This window comes from Dreissena polymorpha, chromosome 5 (assembly GCF_020536995.1).
Source record: "Dreissena polymorpha isolate Duluth1 chromosome 5, UMN_Dpol_1.0, whole genome shotgun sequence".
Classification (NCBI taxonomy): Eukaryota; Metazoa; Mollusca; class Bivalvia; order Myida; family Dreissenidae; genus Dreissena; species Dreissena polymorpha.
Window position 1 is genome coordinate 8,664,666 of NC_068359.1, and position 15,899 is coordinate 8,680,564.

At 34.2% G+C, this 15,899-nt stretch overlaps 1 protein-coding gene across 1 annotated transcript; it reads left to right on the forward strand.

Annotated features, from left to right (window-relative positions):
• The first annotated feature begins 594 nt into the window (after positions 1–594).
• On the forward strand, positions 595–6,579 carry LOC127832188 (uncharacterized). The gene is made up of 2 exons (XM_052357485.1): positions 595–858; positions 5,453–6,579. The coding sequence occupies exons 1-2, from the start codon at positions 660–662 to the stop codon at positions 6,034–6,036; spliced, it is 783 nt and encodes a 260-aa protein (XP_052213445.1). The 5' UTR covers positions 595–659; the 3' UTR covers positions 6,037–6,579.
• The last annotated feature ends 9,320 nt before the right edge of the window (positions 6,580–15,899 follow it).

Below are 15,899 nucleotides of genomic sequence, written 5' to 3' on the forward strand. Positions count from 1 at the left end.
GTTTATTATCAGATCGAATGTGTTAACTCGTATAACGTAATTTACCAATTGTTCATCCTCTGTATTTAATATATATTTGTTTTGTACATATTTATGTGTGCTGATTTTTATTTTCTGCGCATATACATGTTGGCATATATCAATACCAGTCACAAGTGATTTTGAAAATGTACATTGTGAAAGTAGAATACAATTTATGTCTGTCTGTCTGCCTGTCTGCTGTGTGTCTGTCTGTCTGTCTGTCTGCCTGTCTTCCTGGATGTCTGTCTGTTGGCCTCTCCGTCCGTCCGGTGGACCGTCCGTCCGCCAGACCGCCCGTCCGGTCGTCCGTCCGCCCGCCCGCCTGTCCGTCTGTCCGTCTGTCCGTCCGTCCGCTCTCATGAGAGAGGTCTTGTGGGTTGAATGGTAGGTACAGAATTGACTTGTGGGGAGAAAGTCGACTTTTGGGTTGCACCCCATAATCCATGCGTACAAATGTCGAATTTGGACAATTGCACCTCATAGCTTTGTAAAAATATTGCAGCCCACTAATGTTCAGCTTTAACTGTCCGTCCGTTATTTTCGGCCAAGATTACAAAATGTCGCAAATCTCCAAGGGAGATAACACGCATAGATCTGCTGTTTCCATCGCAACTACTCGACAATTTCCGTTGCAACGGATGCAGCCGAGCTATTCCGTATCACTCTGGACCCAATCGGCTTTTTATTGCACTCTTTACGGAGACTCCGAAGACGGACGAAGTGTAACGATTGATTCCGAATTGTTACGTCACGCCCTCTATGTCGGAAAATGGAGGCACTCGGTGGAAAATTATAATTCAAGTGGAGCAGAAGGTTTAACGAACGATTTCTACAAAGGTAAATCGACAAATCTTATTATCATAATGCATCGGTGTTGTGTTAGTTATCATATATTGCAAAGATGTCCTTGTTGCTAATGTATCTCTACTTTTATCGTCATCGACTTTCACTGATGTTAAGAGTGGAAGTGGGTGGGGAAATATTGATGGGCGATGGTGATTTCGTCCAAATCACGGATCTTATGTATTGTTTTATTAATAATAAATCCCACCTAGCATATCTAGGCCCAGTGTTAAATCTAGAATCGCCGGTTGTATGACCCGATGCACTCATAAATGAAGATACTTCCAAACTTATCAAATTCAAGGGGTGCAACAGGGCTTTTTTCACCAAGCGGGGAAAGGGCCTGGTCTTTATGTTGGGGAAGAAATTTCACGGTATTTTGTCCAAAATGGGAATTTTCTGAGGGGCCTTTCTCTGAGGGGTAACGGCCTTTGACAGGCTACTGACAAAGAAAAAATGCGGATGTTTCGCGACCAGGTTTTTTGCTTCTTCTTTTTTTATAATAATGGCTATGTTCAATACTGATACATTATGCCCATGCGTGGGGGGTTAAAAAGAAATAGATTGATAGATTGGAAAACCTAAGCCCTTAAAACTTAAATATATACATATACAACTGTGCATGTCGTGAGAATATTAGTCTTGTCGTTTAGCTCCCAAGATGTTTCGCCTCCCCCCCCATTTTTAAAAATTTGATATTTGCAGTTTTCATGTCAATGACACTATTGGAAATTAAGTGTGTAATGTTATAACATAAATCACAAATTATAAGCAATGTTCTGCAGAGCTCCAGATAAGGACCGAACAGCCGTAAATACGCCTTTTTCATGAAGATTTACGCATTTATGAAAAAAATCTGGCCGTACCGATACGTCTGCGTCAGCGCGGCATGATTTGTTGGTCTCTAACCTAACGGCGCTTTTCGTTAATTTAAATTACCAAAAAGTTGTAGACTGGGTTCATATATTATTGTCTATTCTGTCGCGTGATCTCCTGTAACTTGTAAATCCGTCAAAAACGATTTGTCTGCGCGCAATTGAATGCCGGCTTAACCAAAAGTCGCTCAAAACAACACTTTGTTGTCATATAATGACTACATACATTGTCTTCAAACCATCCTGACATTAAATCTGTTAACCCAAAAAAAGACATTGTCGCCCCGATATTAAACGACTTGATTGCATCGATGGCGTAAAACGTTAGAAAACACGATGGGAAATGGATGAGACAGTGAAATAAGTGTTCATTTACTTCGCTTACTAGTTGGCTTGTGTTTTCTTGTCAAGAAAAATGAAGAAATAGTATTCGTCATGAGTTTTAATGTGTAGTTGTATTACAGGGATTTTCTTTGTCCAATTGAAAAAAGTACCCGTACCGGTCCAATTGGGAAAAATCGAGTCGTGAAAACCTCAAAATTGGGAAAAATCGAGTCGTGAAAACCTCAAATTGGAAAATTGGTGTATTTGATTTTTCGCTCCCAAATACTTTAAAATTCATAACCAAGTGTTTTTAAGCTGTCAATATTATATAAACCTAGGTTCAAGCTATAGAGCTGCAAAGGGAAACTAACTAAATGTTGCTTTATAAAAAAAAAAAATTTTTTTTTTTTTTTTTTACCTTTAATTGGAAATTAAGGATAGCAATTGGGAAATTTGTATTTTTTTCGTAATTGGGAAAGTGCCGTTTACCGGTACTTTATAAAGAAGGAGGAAAATCGCTGTATTAGCATCATAATTCTGAATGGAAAACCTAATACAGTAACTGTTTAAGAAGCTACATATATTTATTATAATTGCTGCAAATGTTTCTTGAGTCAGTTATACACCCTTCAATATCCAAGAACACGGGTAGTACAGTACTACCTGTATTTTTGGATATGGTAGTACAGGAACTAATTGATTTTAAGCGTTACTCCTTTTCTTTCTGTCAGTGGCAGTACCGTTACTAATTTCACAAATCCTTATCTGGAGCTCTGTTCTGGGTAACTTCAGTACACTCAGGTGGTCTGAACAGTTTTTCACATGTACTCAGAGTGTCCATCCAAACATCTAAAGCATGCAATGTTAACAACTTTCTCGAACATAAGTGGTTTAGTTAGTTTTTTGGAAAAGATCGAGTCATTGTAACATTACATTTTCACTCTCATATATCAAAATCATGTAAACTTTTATTTTGTTGTCGAATGTGGTCTACAAATGTATGTTTACTCATACATGGATCTTTAAAACATAAGACAAAATAATAAATAAATACTTGACAAAATAATATGTAAATACTTGGCAATTTATTGAAATAGATTTATTCTGACTAAACCAGCAACTATTTTAAAAGTTTTATAGAGATCATCAGATGTTTGTCACACATATCGGTTTGAGCAGCGACATATACAAAAACTGTGTTTGTGTACATCCCAGGTTTGAGTCAATAAATGGTTAAGTGAAAAGTAAATTTTATTTGTTAGATTACACTAATTGGCATAACATCTGCTTTATCGCAATTAGAGCATATGGAATCGATTGTTCAAGGTTTGTTCTATTAATCCGTTATCGCTTGTTTAACGGTTCACTTTCTTTACGGTAGACCTGATCATGTGACACTTATCCGGATGTAAAAACACGCAAAGACGTTGAGAGAAAGGAAAATAATAAGGTTTCTGATATTGTCATCAAGATTATGAATTGTTTATGAAGTTATAATTTTTATATATTATTATATGGTTTTATTTCAAAATACAGTAGGCTTGAAGCCCATGAGTACACATACATATAACACAGAATGTAGTCAACAGTGGTCAATGACATACAGGCACATACATAATATAATTTTTTAGGAATATAAATTTAAATTTAACAATAAAAGGAATTAGCAAAGTTCTCTTAAGACATGCATATTGAAAATAAACAGCTATTTTTAAACAGGTGTATATATATTTACATCTATACCACTGTTTACCGTTACAAACTAATTTAAGGTAAGTATAGATATATAGATAATTATATAAATATTAAGTGACAATTCTTAAGTTGCACCAAGTCAAGCTTCAATTAAAAGTATAAAAATAGATCGAGTGCCATAAATTCATGTTGGTTGTGTTCTTAAATAATTATACAGAAATGTACATAAACAGTGTATACATAAACCTAAAAAGAAAGTGCAAATAATGAAAAAAGTGAGCGAATCGCACTATACTTCATAATCAGACATTGCATATAATAGATATCTATATTATCCATGTTATTTTGAAACTTACTTTTTAATTTAATCACATACATTAAACATCATTTATTGCATTTTGCTATTGTTTATTTCGAATGAAACAACATTTATTACACTCTAAAAGTATTATTGTTTATTTTGTTGTTCATGTATTGTGTACAGTTTTTTCAAAACAAAGCATGAAATAACACATAAAACATTTTTAAAACAAATACAGTAATGTTTATCGACAACGTCTTATTGTAAGTAGAAGATAAAGATTCTCGGCAAAGCATGACAAGCAATGCCACTTCAAATTCAGGGCGAAACAACGAAGGGCTAAACATCCAGGGTCGAAAAACCTTGGGCGCGAAACATCCGACGACCGTTGTAAGGTCGAATGCAAGATGAAATCAATGCTGAGAGCTTCCCCCTTCCCCCCCCCCCACACATATTTTACACTGGGTGTTTTCTCGCAACAAAAAGAATGAGCATGTACTGTTTCAGATACAGCACATCATGATATAAAAAATGAGTCAGGCTGACCGTAAACAATATTTGTTTGGCGTAACGTGACTCAGTGGATCAAAAAGACCTGTTTTCTGAAAAATGGTGTGGTGTAACTGACGATTTAGGATGACACATAAACTCCTTTCAATGTAATTGCAGTTGCAAATAAAAAGAACCAAAATCATTGGCAGTATTTGTGTTCTAAACTGATTAGTTGCACCCAACTGGTTTGAATACAAATATTTATAGTCAAGAATTATTGGAATTGAAATATTTGACACCAAAAACTGTGGGGTGCAGCTCGCTATTTTAGAGGGCAAATAAGCACATACATTTTGGATCTTAAAATTTTATTTTCAACTGAAATTCTAAACTAGTGAGTTGCACCTCACTGGTTTGAGTTAAATATTAATATTTAAGAAAAATTGGAATTGGAATTTGAATATTTGACCCCAAAAACTGTTGGGTTCAGCTCGCTATTTTAGGCGATAAATAAGCCCATAAATTTTGGATCTTAAAATGTTATTTTCAACTGAAATTCTAAACTAGTGAGTTGCACCTCACTGGTTCGAGTTAAAATATTAATATTCATGAATTATTGGAATTGGAATTGAACTATTTGACCCCAAACACCGTGGGGTGCAACTCGCTATTTTAGACGACAAATAAGCCCATAAATTTTGGATCTTCAAATTTTAATTTCATCTGAAATTCTAAACTAGTGAGTTGCTATTCACTGGTTTACATGTCAGTTAAAAAAATTATATTCAAGTATTATTGGAATTAGAATTGATATATTTGACCTAAAAAAAACGTGGGGTGCAGCTCGCTATTTTAGACGACAAATAAGCCCATAAATTTTATAAATGCATTGCTTCTTCAGACCACGTGATTATTCACGAAGATCCAGGGGTGTTGCCAGGAAGCATCTGCAGCATTGTTGGGTATCGTAACCGCCAGTCGAGTTTCCACCTTAGTGCAACATGCAATCGTGGACATATCAAGGAACTACCCGCTTTGTCTCCACAAAAAACCATTCAGGTGTTAGAATCAGACTTAGCACATGACTTAACTAATGACTTAAAGGTTTCCCAAGATGGCATAACCTGCCTGAACATAATGAAGGATAATGTGCTGCAACGTGAAGATAAACACCTGGAGATGACACTTCAATTTAAGGAAAGACCTATATTGCCAAATAACAGAAGCGCAGCTGTTATATGGTTGTCACACCGTAAAGGAAAACTAAGCAGAGATGATGAGTACCATGGAAATAACAAGGTATTTATGAACAAGATTATCAAACGTGGTGATGCAGAGTTTGTACAAGAAACATCGGAGTCGAAATGCAATGCTCATGCTCATCAGAACATTCAATACCAAGGCAGAGGTTTCACACTAAATAAACTACAAAGCATAGGCTATTGGGTTGTTGGTGGGAGTAAAGTGGTAGCAAACGATATCTGAAATTGTGTTGAATGTAGAAAACTCAGAAGACCAATAGAGTGTCAGAAAATGGCAGAGTTACAAAGTGACCGTGTGGAAGAGTACCCACCATTTACACATTGTGGAATTGACTGTTTTGGACCTTTTATGGTGAAACAAGGTCGTATATGGACTTTTGTTAACGTGTCTGTGTGCGTGCAGTGCACATTGAAATGCTTGATGATATGTCGACTGATGCATTCATAAACAATTTAAGGCGTTCATGGCAATTCATTGAACTGTGAGACAAATCCGCCCAGACCAAGGAACTAACTTTATAGGTGCTAAAAATGAACTTTTCGCTAAATTTTATGTGCCTTAAGTTGTTTCTCATCTTGCAGAAAAACATTTTGATTTTCTTCTAAACGCTCCATTACGGTGGAGTATGGGAGCGACAGATTAGGACCATTAGAAATGTAATAAACTCTGTATTGCTGCTGTGTCCATGACGTTTAGATGAATCTTCATTGCAAACATTGTTTTTACGAAGAGATGGCTATCATCAACAATCGTCCGTTGACACTATGTGACATAAATGATCCAAGTGCACTAGAACCTCTAAGTGACTTACACCAAATCACATACTTACCGGAAAATCAGATTTTCCTTCACCACAACCCGGAGACTTCATTCGCGAGGACCTCTTCCTGAAGAAATGTTGGAGACGTGTACAGTATCTCATTGAACAGTTTCGGTTGGATGGCAACAAGAGTACATTGCTGCCATTTCATTAAGACAGAAATGGCATTCGGCTTGCCGTTATATTTGTGTGAACGATATAGTAATGATCACGGACGAAGGGTTATCAAGGAACCAGTGGACACTTGCTGTCGTTGTTAAAGTCACACCCGATAAGGACGGTCTCGTAGGTAGGGTCAGGGTGAAGGTCGGATCGAGGAACAGCTCCAGTGACAATTCTCGAACGCAGTGTACATAAATTAGTCTTGCTTATTAAGCATCATTAACTAATACTTTTGGATGTAAATTTTTATCCTTGTTATCAACTTATCATAAACTTTAGTCTTACCTTATTTAGAGGAAAATTTGCATTTGAATTTTTAGTTGATGTGAACATGTGTATTTTTTCACATGTGACTGTTCTTACATGAGACTTATAATAATATGGTAATATTTATGCCCCCCTTTGAAGAAGAGGGGGTATATTGCTTCGCTCATGTCGGTCTGTCGGTCGGTCGGTCCGTTCACCAGGTGGTTGTCAGACAATAACTCAAGAACGCTTGGGCCTAGTTCTAGATTTTATTAAGTAGGAACTGTATGTACCTGGTATTATCATTCTGTATGCTAAGAAGTTTGATTTCTTGAAGGTTCATGCAAGTTGTATATCTGATGTATTTAATGCCTGTTAATATTTAGAATTTATTGTTTGCAAAAATGTACATGTATGTTTAATTGTTTGTTTAAAGGCAATTAATAGTTGTGCCCATGTTATTTTGGCTTTGTGTTTTCATAATCTTTTATTTTTGGAAATCATAGATGATTTGGTTGGAGTGTAAATGTCTCTTGTTAACTTAAATTATTTGTAAGTTTGTAGTTGACCCCAAGGCCGAGAACTGTCTTCTGCGAAACATTTTGTCGATACTGGTTGTATAGTATAATGTAACCTTAGACCGGTATCTTTGAAACGCTTTGCACAAATTGTCTAATGGTCATGATTACACGTGTTATATAACACCATTTAAATGTGTAAAGAAGTTGATATTAATTAACACAATTTTAAACGTCTTAAGGACCTTGTTTCAAAAACACAGGTATTTATGCTAAACTATTATGTACATGTATAACGTATTAAACGAATGCTGTATTATATGCTGCTAACGTATATTGACTGAAATTTCTAGCAATGTAAATTGTGCGCCACTAGCGTCTTTCTTTGTGTTGAAATGCAAAATATATAATATTAAGTGTTTTGTTGTATTATTTCGAAAAATGGACATTACTATTTCAATCTTCAAATATGTAACGTCAGTTGCACTGTAAACAACTAAACGCATTTATTTCCATTTCTTTGTCATAACCTCTGTTAAATTTCAGAATCAAAAGAACGTTATTAATGTTTGATTCTAACTTACAATATTGGATATATACTTTTTGGGAACTTACTAGATTATATTTTTCCCTTAAGCATGAACCTTTATTCTTTAACAACCATACATTTGTTGTATTTGTTGATTTTATTTTTTACGGTTATCAAAGAATAAAGAACATATGGAATAGTGAATTGGTTAGGTCAAGGTCACCCTTCAAGGAAAAAGGTCAAGTACTTCTACAAGATCAAATAATTAAATATTGGCCAAAACTTTTGAGCCGTTGTAGATAGCAACTTAATATTTTGCATACATATGTATCTCATTGAGCTGCACATATTAAGTTGTGAAATGTATAGGTCAAGGTCATCCACAAAGGTCAATGGTCATATACTTTAATATAAGCCATAACTTGTGAACTATTGCAGGTAACAACTTGATATTTGGTATGTATGTTACTCATGAAGCTGCACATTTTGAGGGATAAAATGTTAAGGTCAGGGTCATTTTAAAAGGTCAAAGGTCAAATGAAAATGTCAAAATCTGTCACATTAGATATACCATATCTTTTTTACCAGTTGAGACAGATACATCATATTTAGATGCATGTATATCTCATACAGCTGGATATTTTCACAATAAGCCACAATAAAAATGTGTTCTTAAAATGTTGTAATGTTATACATTATTTTGTTAGATTTTCTTTTGGTTCTAGATTTATGAATACAATTATGACTTTACTTATTTTTCTTCTGGTTTACAAGTCCAAAGTTGGTTATGATGCAATTGGTAGGTTTTCCCTCCTCCGGTATTTGCAGAACCTGAGGGTTGCATTACATAACCTAAAACGTTGGTTTATTTAAAGTTTAAGCTTTTGGATAAAAAAGTATATCAATATTTAAGGCGTGCACTTTGCATCAAAATATAATGAGTTGCAAAATGAAAACAAAACAGAAAGTTTATGGGTTTATTGGTCCATTGGTATGTAAAATGATGAGTTCCATCTCAGTGGATCGGTGCTGGGTTTCCCTATTAATATTGTGTTTGCATCTAGCATCATTAGTTCAATACTGATCTGTCAAATATAAATCTAAGTTCTTGCTTTATTTGGCATCAACATGTACATGTTTAAAGTTTAAGTAAAGTTGTTGCATACATGTATATACAGCATACCTCAATGTTTGTTGAAGAAGAAGTCTTTATGATAATATACTCAGAAGAGAAATTGTCATAACAACTTCATGTATTATTACGCCCAGTTGTATGTGGTTAACAACCAGCAGATGCACCAAAAACATATATTAGGGTGAAAGATGGGAGTACAGCCTGAATTTAAATGCCCAGGTACCATCTGAAAAAAGACTACTATTGAATACTTTAGAGTTTAGAATCTGATCTACATCATGTTGCACCCCTTAACACAAACAGTCCTGGTGCCACATGTTGGTATTTTTTTTAATGAGTACAAAAAAGATCCGACAGCTGTTGTACTCTTTGCTTATGTATGACCAAAGAATAAACATGTCCCCTTGTGCAAAGACTTTTTTTCAAATATCCTTTTTTATTGCAACATTAAGCCTAATACATATTCATAAGGTATAAGATTTTCTATAAACATTCCGGGCTGAATGAGTTAAGGATCATAAGGACAGTTAACTTTATAAAATTGGACAATAAGAGCTCAATAAACTTGGACAGTAAAACCTCATTAATAACGGACATAAAGAGCTCGTAAAAACCGGACAATAAGGTGCTACACAGAAGTCAAGTCTGTACGAAATTGCACCTCAAAAGTCAGAATATGCACAAGTATACTCTCATTGGTACGTCCGTCCGTCCGTCCGTCTGTCTGTCAAATAAAATGTCTTTCTGTCTGCCTGCTAAAGCCATTTGACTCAAAAGTATGCCCATCGCCCATAATTGTTTTCAAATCGCACATGTTTTATCCCCCCCAAATTTACACCGGTTGTGAATCAGCGATGCGTTGTTTATTCCAGTCACGCCACTGTCGGTCGATAATTGGAATGGTCATGTAGCAGTTTGTTTGCTTTGTTATCATACCATCCCAGGAAACCTGATACATTGTGGGTAATGTAATACCATTGGAGTAGTGCTCGTTATTTAACCATAAACTTAAATAGGGTAAGAAAATTGGAAAAAATAAAAATTTCAAAGTCCAATTTGAAACAACTGTGTATTAACATTGATAACACAGATATTGGCATACATGTAGAAAAGATCCTGACAAATTTTCTTCAAACAAATGAGCGAAATGTGGCTCCCTGAAGTAGAAGATCGGGCAAAATGGGCCATGTTCAGGCATTTAGGGGAGAAAAACTGCTTTAATTTGCAAGCAACTACAATAATAAAAGGATTTATACAAACCTACACATGTCTCATTCTCATCCTGACGCCGAGGAATATATGATATCTGGTACAGGCAAACAAATAAAATGTTATCCTGTGCACACAATATCTGAAAAACTAGGTGACAATGTCAGTAGGAACATTTTACCGTTTTACGCATTGACAGAATGCGACACAACGTCTGCTCTAAATGGAATTGAAGTAAGAAAACCGCCTAAGTGAAGTATATCGCACACCCTGATACATTGGAGTGTATTGATAGAGATGGTGATGCTCTAGCAGTTTCTATGTGTGTGCTGTATTATTTTTGAAAGCCAGCAACAATTTGAATTTGTAACCCCTATAAATGATGCTCATGAACTTCACATTAAAAGGGCAAATAATCAGGCAAAGATATGGCTTTATGCCACAGATAAGGATTTTCAACCCGATGATCCTCTTGATACTAGCGCATGGAAACTTGAAGAAAATGCTTTGAAACCGGTATGGATGAGGGAACCAAAGGCAGCATGTGTCCAGTTAAATGTAGTATCATGTGTCAGTCAAACCAAGTGTAGTACAGCACGATGTAAGTGCTATCGGTCTGACCAAGGCTGCTTGTTTGAATGCGCATGTGAAGCGAATGGCTGTTTAAACCCCATATAATTATTGTAAACGATAAAAGATAAGGAGATACATATACTGCCATAGTAATTCGTGTTTTGGAACAAAACTGTGAATTTATTTAACGCATGTTAAATAAAATATCACACAAGCCCGACATTATCTTCAGCATGATGTTACAGTAGGTCATAAAATTGCATTGAAGTCAGATGGACATTTGTTTTATATTATAAATGGTATTTCAAGATTTTGAAATATATTACTAAATAGATCACTGTTTTTGGTAAAATAATTTCTGTTTGACATTATTTCGATCTGTAACAATTAATACTAATTTGGTGAAGTAAATATAACTTATTATAACTTATCTTGCATGAATATGACATTATAGAACTTACAGTATTAAGAACTTTGAGTATATTATTTGAGCTGAAATATTTTACTTAAAATAGTATTTAGCATAATATGCATATAAAACATATGTTTACTTGTAACTATATTTTCATTGTTAAAAGTCTCGTAATTGTATTGGTAGGATAATGCAGAGATAATTTTGGTTCTTATTATAATAAGTTGTTATATTATAAAGGCAATAAGTATAAAAAGTATAAAAATAAAAAAAATCTTTTAATTAAGGTAACGTAATTTACAAAGTTAGGAACATTCACTTCAGATACAACAGAGAAATACTCTTTTCATCATCAAAGTAACCATCTCTGATTGAAAAGTAACTTACAGATATATAATACATGGATCTTTGGTTGGTTTCAACACTGCAATTTCAGTTCCATACTGGTTATAAAAGTGCACTTGATGACCTTTGACTTACTTATGAAAAGCCAAAAACATTTAAAAAATGAGATAACACTTCAATTATCAAATATAAGTCAGTTCAGGAGTAAAATCAGTCATAGTTTCTGATATTTCACAATTTTGGAAATGTTACCTCAATGTTTAAAGCAAAATGCACTCATTGACCTTTAGACCTAATTACAGGCCCGTCAAGCATCCCAGAGGGTGACATCCCCTCCAGAATTTAGTTTAAATGTATTTGCAATCATTATTACATAAAACAAAGCCATGCCTAAGAAATGCCATCAGATTTCAGGAAATTTTAGGACAACTAACAGACGGGACAAACTGCTTCCTAAATAGCCCCCCAAACAGAGTTTGTGGGGGTATAATAATGTGGGGGAGGGGCAACACTAGCATTGTGATACAATGTTATTTTAGCACCAGCTGGCAAACGAGTAAGTAATTAAGATAAAACTATCAGCTTTAACTATCTAAAGTGGACATAGTCTAACCACATTATATATCAGACAAAGGATTCAAGTTTCTGAAATGATGTTGAAATGCAACGAATATCAAAGAATGTATTATACAGCATTAAAAGTACATTTGCATGCATATGTGCCCATATACACTTACTCTATGTCTCTACAAAGCAAAGAAATTGCATTAAAATGGCTGGAAATTACGTATTTTGTCACCAAAAATATAAATAGATAGGTAAATAACTAGATATACAGACAGACAGACAGACAGACAGGCAAGCAGGCAGACGGAGACCTAGAAACAAAGATAGATACATAGATACAAAGAAATAAAGATGAATACATAGATATATACATAGATACAAAGAAATAAAGATAGATACATAGATACAAATATATAAAGATAGATACAAAGAAATAAAGATAGATACATATATAGATACATTGATCCAAAGAAATAAAGATACACAGATAGATGTATACATATATAGATAAATACATATATAGATACATACATACATAGATACATACATACATAGATATATACATACATAAATACATACATTGATGCATACATATAAACATTCATAGATACACACCGGTACATAGATACATATATACATACATCGATATATACATAAATATATAGATACATAGCACATATGTATTATTATATATATATGTGCTATGTATCTATATATTACTATATATATATTATTATATATATATTATATAGTTATTAAGTCGCATGACAAACACCTGCTTTTTGAGTCTACTTCTTCCATTTTTAAATACACTCTCATTGAGATAAGTTTAACACTAAAATCGAAGTAAACCATTGAGTCAGATCAAGTTTTGACCCGCACACTTTATATCGTGGCATCATTTAAGAAAACAAAACAGGTAACCGTAGGACTGAGGGAGCGTGAGGCGATGTTTTCAGTAGCACACTATAAGAAAGTAATGTGTGAATTTGTTGGTGTTCAAGCTAGCATGACCTGTTGTAATGGAGTAGCTGAACCGATTTAAGATACATCTAGTTTGTTATGTTTTACTTATTAGTAGGGTTATTACTAACGACGTTATAATTGGACTAACGAAATATAAAGATAACTTTGTTCGTTAAGTATTGTTCAACATATTAGGTAATAAACATTGCTTTGCTATTTCAGGTAACCATTGTAGCCGTACAAATGTGGTAAATGTATTACTAATTAGAAATTGTGTTATGTTGTATATTTACATGACGGTCTTTCTGGTCATTCAGTCCGTTCCGGTTGCTTTATTTCAGTACAATTTTCAACGTTAATGTCCACTTCATAAACTGTCACTATATTTTTAATTTTCTTGGGGTTCGTCATTCGCCCCCCCCCCCCCGACGCCATTTGTTGTATGGTGAAATTTTGCAATACACTTTCCGCTAAAAGAGCTTCGAGCAATATACATCAAACGTTTTCTTAAATATATGAATATGCCCGTGGATATTGATGGGGGACAGTAATATGCAGATTGTCAAAACTATCTGCACAGATGAAACGAATATAAACAAATATAGTCTTCTCGTTCCGAACATTTTCATTAAAGCTTTCCGTGTCGAAGTTTCTACGCTACGATGTCAGCTCTCCTGGCTACGCGTACACTACAATGGTTAACAATATTAACGCCATTCAAAGCTTTCATTGTTATCGATTTGAACATTTAGATTATATTACCTTTAGAGATATATTAACCTCGTATGTGACATATACATATTTTAAAGGAGTTTATTGAGTGAAATTAAAGTGACGAGAATTTCACATAAAGAACTACCACACATTTTCTATAAAGACATATGCGGGAAAAGTTGTACATAACACAAAATTGTGCGCGCATGTATACGGAAGTGTGCATCTTAATTGTGCAATTTCTTTACCCGAATGGCACTCCCAATGCTTGGAATTGTATGTTACTTCCTCATTGATATGCGTAAATACATATAGAGATTTCTGAAATAAAAAAGTGATGCGTATAAAATATTAATGTTACCTTTCCACAGTGCACACAACACTGCTATAAACCAAGTTAGCGCGTGCGTGTGTGCGTGCGTGCGTGTGTGTGTGTGTTTGTCCAGATAGGAGATAACACATGACTAAATGTGAAGACATTTTCTGAGATTCCATTGTACGTTTTGTTGTTGGATTATCATTCCCACTCTCCTGAAATTATCGAACATGTGGAGCATTCTGTCATCTGATAGCTCTTGTTATTAAAAGTTTATTTTGTGTTTTCATTGATGAGTGTACAAATTGTTTAGAAAACATATTGCAGAAGGAATAACAACCATAGTAAGTAAATGATGATGATAATAATAATAATGATAATAATTATAATAATAATAATAATATTATTATTATTATTAATTATATAATAATAATAATAATAAGTAAATAATAATAATAACCGAGGGAATTCCTTTCTATATGTTTGTAAATACCAAAATATAGCATTTGGTTTCAAATACTTGAGCTTTTGAATGCGAACTTTACGAGATTTTAAATAAAATTCGAATATGTAGCTACTCGTGGATAAATCGGCATTATAAACTGAAAATACTATTCCAAACTTGAAATATTAATGTCCCACGTTCGGATTCCTTTTTTTGCATAAATTCTAATAAATGAAAATGAAAAAAACACATATCCAATTATATTTGTATCTGATTGTCGCATAATAAAACTTAACATTGTGGTGCAATTGGATGCACATTGAATACTTATTACTCAAAAACTAGCATTGATCTAGATCAATAATATTTCTTTATGTAATGTATGATTTTAATAATACAGGTGTGGTTTTACATCGCGAATGTTTAAGTATTTGGTGTTTATACATTTATGTCTCGTTTACAAGTTTCTAATATGAAGATGTTTTCTTTTTTAAATTTTTAAAGTTGATTTTATTCTCGTTATTTGCGCAGATATTTAAATAAAGATTTTTTCAATATGGTTGGGCAGATAGCGTTCAGAGATATACCGTCTTTTAATATAGTCTGTCGATTTCTCTGCTTACAGGATTGCGAGATTACATCAACAACAGTCGTGAAAGAACTTTCCTTCAGCATCATGCCATTGTCAATCAAATACAACATTCTTCTTGGACTAATTGTTTTCACTGGAACATGTATGTTCCTGCTAGAAAGCATTGCGTTACCGATCTATACAAGGGTTGTGAAGACAGACTTATTTTGTAAGAATGATGCCTCCGTTTCTACGCATGACGTTCGTGAGCAAAGTCATCTAATTAATTTTCATGTCAACGAATATAACATTACAGACGAGGCATTAGAGATGATAAGCTACACGGGCAAAAACAACTCAACGAGTTTAGTAAGATTACGCGGGCTTTCAAAGTTGTTAAGTCTCATCAAACCGTATGCAAAACAAGACAATAAACTAAAACACATGTACTTACCACACAAACATGTGTTTCAGAATACAAGAATGGTTGCTGATGTAAATTGCAATGCTATATTTCAGGGTGATAAAACTGAAATAAAACGTGCAGATAACACAAC

Bases quoted from the DNA above. Each gene is read 5' to 3' on its own strand.
- LOC127832188 (XM_052357485.1), top strand. From the start codon at position 660: ATGCAGCCGAGCTATTCCGTATCACTCTGGACCCAATCGGCTTTTTAT. The intron at 859-5,452 runs GTAAATCGACAA...TTGCTTCTTCAG, and splicing joins AACGAACGATTTCTACAAAG to ACCACGTGATTATTCACGAA.